The 11084-nt window shown below is 41.3% G+C and overlaps 1 protein-coding gene across 5 annotated transcripts in view; it reads left to right on the forward strand.

Moving 5' to 3' along the window:
• POU2F3 (POU class 2 homeobox 3) overlaps positions 1-10143 on the forward strand; it is a 93992-nt gene extending 83849 nt beyond the window's left edge. For all 5 annotated transcript variants that reach the window (XM_069070052.1, XM_069070053.1, XM_069070056.1 and 2 more), the window contains 3 exons: positions 3850-3916; positions 4873-5002; positions 6235-10143. In XM_069070052.1, coding sequence (XP_068926153.1) covers positions 3850-3916; positions 4873-5002; positions 6235-6274 — 237 coding nt within the window. In that variant the 3' untranslated portion in view covers positions 6275-10143. The remainder of the gene's footprint in view (positions 1-3849; positions 3917-4872; positions 5003-6234) is intronic.
• The last annotated feature ends 941 nt before the right edge of the window (positions 10144-11084 follow it).

The following is an 11084-nucleotide window of genomic DNA, read 5'->3' on the forward strand; positions in this document are numbered from 1 at the left end:
AGGAGTAATCATATGCTTGCCATCTTGGGGTGGGGGTAGGGGAGAGATGGGGAGAAAATGTGGAACTCAAAATCTTGTGGAAATGAATGTGGAAAACTAAAAATAAATAAAGTCTAGAAGAAGAAAAAAAAAGACCATTAAGTCAACCCATACCTGCCCCTGTTTCCTTCTCACTCTTCTCCATAGGGATAACTAGTTAGTCTACCTTGCACTTGGCACAAGATTTGTCCCTTCTGTGGTCACTACCACTACCTGGGCTATTACTCTTATAAACTCTAAAGGTCTTGCCTCCCACCCCCACGCCCCACACTGATTCTCTTGTGAAGGCAAACTAGGCTTTCTTTTGCCTCTTAACTAGCCTTTACTTAATGAGTAGGTAAGGCCTCAGACAAACAGACCTGGAAAAGATCTTAGCTTAAAATGTCAAAGTCTCCCACTGTATCGGGGCCATTGCCAATTGTTCTGATCTATGTCTTGCCACTGGACTCAAACAACTTCAGAGGAGAATGTGCCTGGTGGCTTTGCATAGCCCTGCCTCTCCTAAGTCCAATTCACTTGCAAGTCATGGCATCACCCTTCTGATGTCATTGGTCCTCTTAGTGTACAAAGGAGGAACAACAGGTCCTGTCATAAGGGTGGCAATAGCCTGCTTTTTCACCTTTCTGGGGGAAGGAGAGAGAAAGGAAAGAAAAGGGGAAGTAAGATGGTCTTTTAGACTCTCCAAAATTTTGTGCCCTCTGGGAAACAGAACAAGGACTCAAAAGGAGGGTGGGTGGTCTCCTCCCAGCCCCCAAATGGATCTCTGTTTAGAGCTATGGTACCACTTTCCGTCTCCTTGGCCTTACCTCTGAGCTTCAGCACTTGTGGTTTGGCTATGCTTTAGAACTAGCTTCTAAGTGGCCAGTCGGAGGGTCCCTGCCTGGGGCTTAGGCTCAGACTTTGCTTAGAGCAAATGCCAGGCAAGTTGTAGTTCTGGTTCTCTCCCAGCTCATGACATTATTGGGTTTGACTGCCAGAAGGGGGGGGAGGAGCAGAAAAGGGAGAAGGTAATCTAATTTCTCCCTCCATTCTTCTCAATGTTTGACAATGTCACTAACTCCTCTCTTACTGCTACTTGACCAAGATAACCTATCCTGGTTTCTTGGAGGAAAGGGTCCTGTTTTGCTAATTCCTTTGTCCTCACTCCCCTTTGTTCTCATGCCAGGCCTGATTTTTCTGTGCTTTGCTGGGAATGAGACAGTTTGCTCTAAGTGGGTTGCTCTTGTGATAGAGGCAGAGAGAGACCAGGGAATGGCAGAGGCACAGAATGTCTGAGCCAGAAGAATCCAACATCCTCACTTTAGAGAGGAAGAAACTGGGCTCTGGAGATGGGACATGATTTGCCCAAGGTCACACAATCCTTTAGGGACAGAGTTGGGATTTGACAAGGGAGATAAGATGAAGCAGAGGTGCTCAGGATGACAAGTCTGGAAGTCTCTGGCAGAAGTTCTTAGGATGTCACAAGGGAGCCACTGGGAGCTTCTCCCCCTACCCTGGCCCCACTCCCATGTCTGTGCATTCTCAGCCTACTGATGAGTCTTATAATAAAAGAAAAGGGGAACAACCACAGTTGAAACTGGGTCTAATAAATTAGAAAGCAAGAGCATGCTGCATGCTGTTGAAATGGAAGATTTGAATTGCAGATCCTAGAATGTGGGGGAGAAAATCATAGTTCCTTGAGCATATAGACCCTTTGAAGGTCTGTAGACTGAATTGCTCCATAGTGATCCATCCTAATAACAGGGATAGAGCCTAGACCTGTGATTTAATTAATTAGTATCAGAGAAATGTAGGGAAAACTCCCTCTACCAATGCAGATTGCCAGTTTCTGTGCTACTTGTACTCTGAAAGAATTGCCTAGAATATTAAGAAGTTATGTGACTTGCCAAGAGTCACACAGTCAGCCTCAATCAGAGGCAGAATTTGAACCCAGATCTTCTTGGTTTCTAGACTGGCTGTCTCTCCACTACACCACACTGCCTCTTAATAATAACAATAATAAGAGCATCCAGGTAGTGCAGTGGATAGAGCACCAGCTCTGGGATTAGGAGGACCTGAGTTCAAATCCAACCTCAGACACTTACTAGTTGTATGACCCTGAGCAAGTCACTTAACCCATTGTCTCCAAAAAGTAACCAAACAAAAACCAATAATGACAACAAAATTAACAAAGATAACAAGAACAAAATAATAGAAATTGGCACTTTAAGATTTACAAGGTACTTTAGTTGTGTCATCTTGTTTAACCTTTATGCCTGTCCTCTAAGGTAGCTGCTTTGTTATCTTCATTTTACAGATAAGGAATCTGAGAGGGGTTAGTTGATTTGTCCACAGACACACAGGTAATAATGCATGAGGCAGAATTTGAACTCAATACTTCCTGATTCCAAAGCCAAAATGCTATCTACTGTCCCATTTAGACAACTAGGAACCCATGTGGCAGGCTATAAGGGAGAAAAAGGGAAGGGAAAGAACATTACATAGGATTCAACTCAGAATAAAGACAAACTTTGAAGCAACTTATGATATCTGACAATGAAATGGGGCTGCCTGGTGGGGAAGGGCAGAAAGGTGGCATAGTGGATAGAGTGCTAGGCCTGAAGGCCTCCAACATTTCCTAGCAGTGCGAACCTGGGCCAGTCACTTAACCCTGTTTGCCTCAGTTTCCTCATCTGTACAATGAATTGGAGAAGGGAATGGCAAACCACTCTGTCAAGAAAACCCCAAATGGGATCATGAAGAGTCAGACATGACTAAAAACAACAGAACAACAACAAAATGAGATAGATGCCATTATTATCTGCATTCTGTAGACAGGGAGGCTAATAAAAATAACAACATTTATATGTCACTTCAATGTTTGCAAAGCATTTTACTTTTATTATCTCATTTTAACCTGATAAAGCCTGTGAGATCATTACTACAATTTCCCCATTTTACAAATGACAGAACTAAGGTAGATAAAAATTCAGTGACTTTCACAGGGTGACATAACCAGTAGGTAGGTCTGAGATAGGATTTGAACTCAGGTTTTCCTGACTCCAAGTCTATGCAGGAAAAAAAAAATCTTGCATTGAGTAGAAGGCAGAAGTAGAACACTGATGAGTCTTTTAACTCTTCAAGTCTGTGATTAAAGAGCTATGGATTTTTATTTTAATCTCAGTTCTGCTACTTATTTTATTTTTTTACTTTTTGGAGGCAGTTAAGGTTAAGTGACTTGCCCAGGGTCACACAGCTAGTAAATGTCTGAGGCTGGATTTGAACTCAAGTCCTCTGATTCTAGGGCTGGTGTTCTATCCACTGTGCCACCTAGCTGCCCTAAACTCTGCTACTTACTGCCTGATTTCTAAAAGTCCCTTCCATCTCCAGGTAGTATGAATCTATGCTTCTTTGAAGTCTTCCGGGAAGTTTGGAGGTGATCAGTGGTCCGAGTTCAAGTTTTCCAAATGTTTCTCCTCAAAGCTGGGTGTTGGTCCACCTGCCCTCTCTTGGCTCATCTCATTTCCAGGAAAGAGCTGTCCTGGATTAAGACATCCAGCTTTCTCTCCCTGCCTTGGCACTAGAGGCACTGTGGCATTGCATTCATCAGCACATTAGGGTAGAGTGTATGTGCAGCAAGGGTCCACAGTAGCCCCAGTTTGTGGGAATGGACAGACACATGTTCAGTGGGGAAGACCTTCCTGGGAAAGAGATAACAAACTATCTATAGGGGACCACCAACTGGTCTCACTCTGTGGTTGAGTGCCAAGGGATATCTTTGGGAAGGAGAAAAAGGAGCTAGAATATCACAAAATTCTGTTGCTTTTCCAGGTTTCTACTACAGGGTCCCTTGGCCCCCTCTCTGTCACTCCTGTTCACAGCACCATGCCTGGAGCAGGTAAGTTTTATGAGGATGCTTCAAAAGGGAGTAAGGAACCCTGAGAATCATAGAATCCAAGCTGAAAAGGAATCTTAGCTATCATCTGGCTGCAATAGTGGTACATGTGATGGTGGAAAGAGAACAGAATTTTGAGTTAGGAGGTCCTGAGTTCAAACCCTGACTCTATTAACTATTAATTGGGGGATTTTAGATAAATAGTCTGACCTCTCTGGGCCTTGATTCATCATCAGTAAAATGAGGGGTTTGAATTAGATTACATCTCAGTTCTAAAACTATGATCTAGTCCAACTTTTATCTCATAAATGAGCAAAGTTAAGCCTAGAGGGGTGAAGGGACCTGTCCCAGGTCACACAGTAGCAAATAGCAAGAGTCAGCACTCTAGCTAACCCAGTCACATTCCATAACATCCTGCCTCCTTTTTTTTTTTTTTTTGGTTTTTGGGTATGGGAAAACTGGACAGGTTGGCTGGCTTAATTTTATTCAAAAGGCCCTAAAGGAGACCCCCATGGTCTGGCTTCTCCTTCTTACTGACTCTTTTCTCTTTCCCTTTCACTCATGGCCTGCTAGTTCCTTAAGCAAAAAGGTTCCTTTTCATCTCTTTGGCTGGTGGGAGTGGAGGGGCTAATGCTGTACTTGCCCAGCCCTGGGTGTGTCCTCCTGGAGTAGGCTGATTTGAGCATCTGTCTTTGCCAAGTCTAGGGCTTGCAGAACCAGCTCTTCCACTCCCTGAGCCCTAGGATGCAAAGAGCACCATGTTCAGGACTGCTCAGGGTGGTGTTGGTATAAATGCACTGGGATCTGGGGGGTGGGAAGGAAGGTTGTGAACACACCAGCTGTCACTGAGTGAGATCCCTTCTGGGATAGGCAAGTGGAGAAGTGAGTTGATGGGAGAAGAAAGAGATCCCTAGGATCTACAGGAAGGATTTCACCTTTGTTTTTGCTTTTCTTTGTAGTAACGTCATCCTGTTCCCCTGGGAACAACAGCAGACCTTCATCTCCTGGCTCAGGACTCCATGCCGGCGGCCCCAGTGTATCTCAGACTCACTCAAAAGCATCAGTGAATTCCAGTTTTAACACTTCTGGGTAAGGTGGGAGACTCCCGGCATGCCCCACATCAGGCCAAGGAAGGGTGAGAAGCTGAGGTCAATACTATGAGAAATAGTTCAAGGCATAAGTGTTGGAAAAAAAATAGATGAGGGAGGTAGCCAGAATACAGGATTGAAGAGTCATTCTCTGGAGCTTATCCTGTGGAGTGTGGGAATTCAAGGGGAAGTCACAGTCGCTGTTCCTGGCTAGTAGCTGAAGTCAACAAATTCGCCAACATTTTCCTCTGTTCTGTGATGGAAATTTCCAAACACTCCCATTAGAAAGGATTAGGTCATGTGCTGGGCTCTGCAAGTGTGCTGCTCATTTCAAGCCAAACCCTGGATTCTCCAAGCTGTTCTGAAATGGGCCCACTGTTTAGGCACAAAGAAAACACTGAGTTTGGAGCATGACGGTGTCAGACTCTTCCTTTCCTCTTCTTACCCTTGTAAACTTCAACTTCCCCTCTCCCAAGATACACACCAGAGGAAAGAGGTTTTTCATCAAGGAATTATGGACCCCTCTGCTCATGAACCAAAGGATCAGCTTAGAAACATGATTCCCAATCTGAGAGGTTTTGCCCAAGTTCAAAGGGCCATGAAAGTTTTAAGATCTGGATCTGTCAGGGGCCTAAACTTGTCCAGATAATTTTGTCTGATGCAGATGAGCAAGAGAGTGAAGCCTGGGAAAAGGCAAGCCCACCCTCCTAACTGACCATATGGCATCTAGAGCAGAAAGGGACTCTTAGAGATCATCTCATCCAACACCTTGTATTACAGAGGAGGAAACTGAGGCCTGGACAAGGGAATCGGCTTATCCAAAGTGGCAGTCAAGATTTAAAGCTAGTTCCTCTCATTCCAAATTCAATGCTATTTCTACTATACTATATTACAAGCATAGGTTTCACCTAAATATATATAAACATATTATAATATCATATATTAATTTATTGTAATATTATGTTAATATAATGTTAATATAATATATTTTATGTATAAAATATGTTGTGCATATGTAGAAATACACATGTATATATGCATATAAATACAATGCATATATATGCATGTATATGTGTATGCATGTATGTATAGGTAGTACCATGTGTATATCTGTAGAAATATTTATCATTATCAATATAGATATAAATATACACATATATGTATATACTTACGGTTATCTGTATCTATTTTCTAATGTGATTTTTACTTTGTTGGTTTCCTTCTATACTCTAGATCTTGGTACCGATGGAATCACCCCACCTACCTCCATTGAAACCAGAGAATCTCTGCCATTGCATCTGACCTTGTTTCCCTCACTGCATGGAGGAAAAGTCTCTCTCTCTTGCCTTTGGGTTATGGACCAACTTCTCTAAGAAGAGGAGAGGAGACTTCATTATCAACAAGTTCAAATTCTTGCCTTCTTCAGCAGCAAGAGGCTCAAGAGATTCAAACTGTGATCACACCATGTGTTGACTCTTAATGCTCTTGAAATATAAATCCCCCCCTCTCTCTAGGAGTTTGCCAACCTTACCTTCCTTGCCTGGGACTTTCTCTTACAGTTCCAAACACCTGAGATGACTTTTCATGCCTAGGGTCTTTCAGAGGAAGGAGGCCTTGGTCATTCCTTCAAAGCTCAAAGGAGGGTATCCCATGAAAACAGTCTACCTAGCATACCACACCACAAATACTGATATTAACTATAAACTGAGCCGTGGTCACCAAATTCATTTCAATAGAGAATTGTATCGAAATTTGAACCTGGTGCTGTCTACAAAGCCCCTCTGCTTCATTCTTTTATCTGTTCAACAAAGTTTTTAGGTCTGTATACTCTTTTCCCTTCTCTTTCTTTTATAGACATCCAAATCTACCTATATGTGTGTGCTTCCCTACTGCTAATCCCCCATCCTCCTGTTTTCAGAAGACTAATCTACCCTTAGTGCTCTCAAAAGCCATCTCTTTCCCTTGCCCAGACTCTGAGAATGTTGGTTTTCTGTATATTCCTTCTTTCCCTCCTTCCCTGCTCTTCTAGGCTTCCTTAGCTGTGGAATGGTAGGACTAAACACGCACACATGTTTTAAACAATAATGGCAACTATATACTTGAAAATAGTCCCCTGCTCCCAGCTTCCTTTTTCCCCCCAGTATGCTCTTTCCTTAAGATGGAGTTTTCAACATATGTAACTCAGGTGCAGATTTTGAAGACATGTAATATTTTATCTTATTTTTTAAAAAAAAGAAAGAAAAATACCAAAGTGTGAAATACTCTGGTAACTCTCAATCATCCTAAGATTTAGAGCTGGAAAGGAGCTCTGAGATCAGGAAACTGAGGCCTAGAGAAGTTATAACTTAAAGTCACACAAGTGGTAGTCAGTAGCAGACAAATATGGGACCCGGAATTTCTAACTTTAGATCGGCTCTCTTGCCACTCACTATACCATGCTGCCTTATTACCCAGCTGGAAGGGGCATCTTAGTTGTACTTCCTGGTGAGAGGGGCAGTGAGGTGGGGTGAGGGATGATCCCTATGTTGTCCTTACCACTCACTACTGAGTACTGACTTAATATGAAGTCATTCGAGCAGACTAAGGTCAAGACATCTGTGTGCTGTGAAGCAAATTTCAAAGTTGTGCTGCCTTGTGAGCTATCCTTCACTGGAGGCTTTGAACATTTATTGTAACATGTGATTTAACTTGCTACAAAGTAGATACCTATTTGCCAAGAAGAATGGATCACGTGTATAGAAATCTAATGTATGTATATATGCATATAGATGAGTATATATTCATATATGCACATTTATATGTATGTGTACATATATGTATACTATAAATCTATGCACTTACATACACTCACAGAGATAGTGTCCCAAAAGTCTTGGTGCAGTTTTAAGTTATCAAACCTTTTTAAAACTGCATTAAGACTTTTGGGACACCCCATATATGAATTCAAGACATCTCAGAGTTGTAATGGAGCTCAGAAGTTATCTAGTCCAAACCATCTATAGACAAGAAGCCTCTCTAGAACACATGCAATAATTAGTCGTCCACCCTTTGCTGGAAGATCTCTAATAAGGGAGGAACCCATTGGCTCCCAAGGTAGGCCATTACACTTTTAGAAAGCTGTAATTGTTAGGAAGTTTTTGCTTACATCAAGCCTAAATCTGCCTCTTTGCAACTTTCTTTCCTTGTTGTTAATTCTGTTGTCCAGGGTCAATTAGAATAAGTCTAAAACCTTGTTCAAGTGACAACCCTTCAACAACCTGAAGGTACAGCCATTGTGTCTACTCTAAGTAATTTCTTCTTCAGGCTAAACACCCCCAGTTCTTTTGACCAATAGTCACAGGGCAGGATCTTAAGGACCCCTCTAACTCTGGATGCTTTCCCCTGGAGGCTTTCCAACTAATAAAAATGGCACTAAAATATCACACCCAGAATTGAACACATTACCCTATGTATGACCTGTCTAGGGCAGAGGATGGTGGGATTATCTCCTTTCTCCTGGACACCACTAGAAAAGTCCCCATGAAGCCCAAGATTGGATTAGCTTTCTTGGTTGACATTTGTCACTATTGATTTACCAATTGTGTAATCCTATAACACCCCCACCCCTCCAATTTTATTCCATATGAACTACTATCTATCCACATTTCCCACACTTTCTATTTAGAAAGTAATTTTTTTAATCCAAGTGTAACAATTCATATTTATCTCAATTAAATTCCATGTTATTAGATTTGGTTCAACTTTATAGTTTATAGAGATGCTTGGAGTCCTGTCACCCAATATGTTAGGTATCTCTCCTAGCTATATCTCCTATCCATTCTCATCTTCAGATTTAATGAGCCTATTATCTATGCCTTCATCCAAGTTATCAATAAAAATCTTAAATAGAACAGAATCAAGACAAGATCCCTGGGGCTCACCTGGACGTTTTATCAAAGGATGACATTAAATATTCCTTGTGTCTAGCTATTCAACCATTCCCAAATCCTAACTACACTCCTGTCTTTCCTATATCTCTCTATCTTGTCCATGAGAACAGGGTTAGAGATGTTGTCAAATGCTTTGCTAAAATCTAGGTAAACCGTATCTATAAAATTCCCCTGATTTACCAGTCAAATAATCTGTCAAAAACAGAAAATGAGGTTAAGCTGGCATGATCTGCTCATAAAGAAGTCGTGATGGCTCTTTGTGATCACTGCTTCTGCTTTCAGTTGTTCATTAACCATCCCTTTAATTATACATTATAGAATTGTTCCAGGTATCAAAAGTGCTCAGTAATTTATAGTTTGCAAACTCCATTTTCTAACTTTTTTTTTTGGAGGAGAGAGAGGAACTGAGAAATCTGCCCTTCTCTAGTCCCATGGTACCTCTCCCATAATCCATGATCTTTAAAAGATCACTGACTGTGGCTCAGTAATTAATTCAGTCCTCTAGTTTTCTCAAAATGGTACAAAGTTGGGGTGGGATAGGGTGGGGGAAAGTGAATAGATTTCTATTACTAATTGTTTTTCCTTAGCCCATTCTAAAATTATATAGTTAAGTGTCTCCAAGGCCCATAGTAACCAAAAGGCAAAAAAAGAAGCTCAGAAATATGAGGGGGTGATGCTGAAAACCAACTTCACATTAAACATTTGTTCAGAGAATACGCTGAGTGGGCAGTCTACACCTAGATAATCTACATCTAGAGACTTCATTGTAATCTTATGAATGAACATTAAGAACTTGTACTTCACTATGTCACAGAATTAAAGAAGTGTTTTTGCCACTCATAGCAATTACTTCCTTAAGACAATAAAAGATCTGTCACAAAAAAAGTAGTCAAACAAAATGTGGGTAATAAAAAAAAGGGCAAGAAGAGGTGGGCAAGAAGAGATGGCAACAGAGGCCCTTAAGCCTTGTCTAGAGCACATAATTGGTTATATTCCCCTCAACACACATGAACAAATATATGCTCTTATAGGCATATGTTCATACCTATATATGCACATCTCCCTTCCCCAACCCCTTATCCCTGAGCTAACATGTTTCCACAGTAATACCAGTTTCTTTGACACTTTGGCTAATCCCAAGATCTTTTGGTTTTAATTCCTATACATTTGGTTTTTATTTATAAAAGAAATAAAGAAAAACATGGCTTAACTACTCAGCCTCCAGTGGCTTCTAATACTTTCGGACAAGGTCAGCTGCAGGGAGGGTAATGGCCTAAGACTGAGCTCCCAATGCCTGTGGTCCAGGTAAAGCCCATCAGCTCCAAATGGGTTTCTCTATGGATCAGACTTCTCTCTTAGCAGCAACTTGCTAATAACAAACATCATGTGATTCTCTAAATATAGTCATTAGGATAGGGGATAGTAGCAGTGGGAAAATAGGGGAGTGGGGAAAGAGGATTAATAAATGCATTTATCCCTACTTTAAAATTTTTTTGCATGTTTAAATGAACCCCAAAGTGGTGAATATCATGGACTCCAGAGAATCACTTATTCTGCCCAAATAATCAATATGGGCACCAAATTTGATTCAAAAATTCCTAGGATGCCTCAGACTATCATTCTTTTGCTCTCCCTTCATAGCCAAACTCCTAGAAAGAGGAGTTTACCTACACTTTACTACCTAAACTTCCTCACTTACTATTCTGTCCTTGATCCCTTGATAACTTGCCTCCATCCCAATCACCCAGTCACCACACTAAGGTCACTAATGATGTCCTTATCACTAAAATCAATGTTTTTCGGTCCTTATCATCTCTACTACATGAAAGACTTTGAACTGCTTTTTCCATTCTAACTCCCTTCTTTATATCTTCTTCTCCCATGAGCTTCTAAGGTACTGTAGGTTCATGGGTTCATGGCTTTTTTTCCCCTACCTTTCAGGCCACCCCACTGTTCCTATTTCAGGATCCTCATTTTCTTCTCTTCCCTTGAATGTAGAGAGATACCAATCCTACTTCTTTTTTTCCTCACTCCACACTCTCTCTGTGTGATTTTGAACCCTCTCTTGGTTTCAGTTGCTCCCTTTAGACAGATGATGGACAAATTTGTCTAGCATCAGCATTTCCCCAGAGCTATAAACCCATATTCCCAAAT

The sequence above is a fragment of the Petaurus breviceps genome, unplaced genomic scaffold (genome assembly GCF_028583685.1).
Source record: "Petaurus breviceps papuanus isolate PSGF00001 unplaced genomic scaffold, PetGlider_PUasm1.0 90804, whole genome shotgun sequence".
NCBI lineage: Eukaryota > Metazoa > Chordata > Mammalia > Diprotodontia > Petauridae > Petaurus > Petaurus breviceps.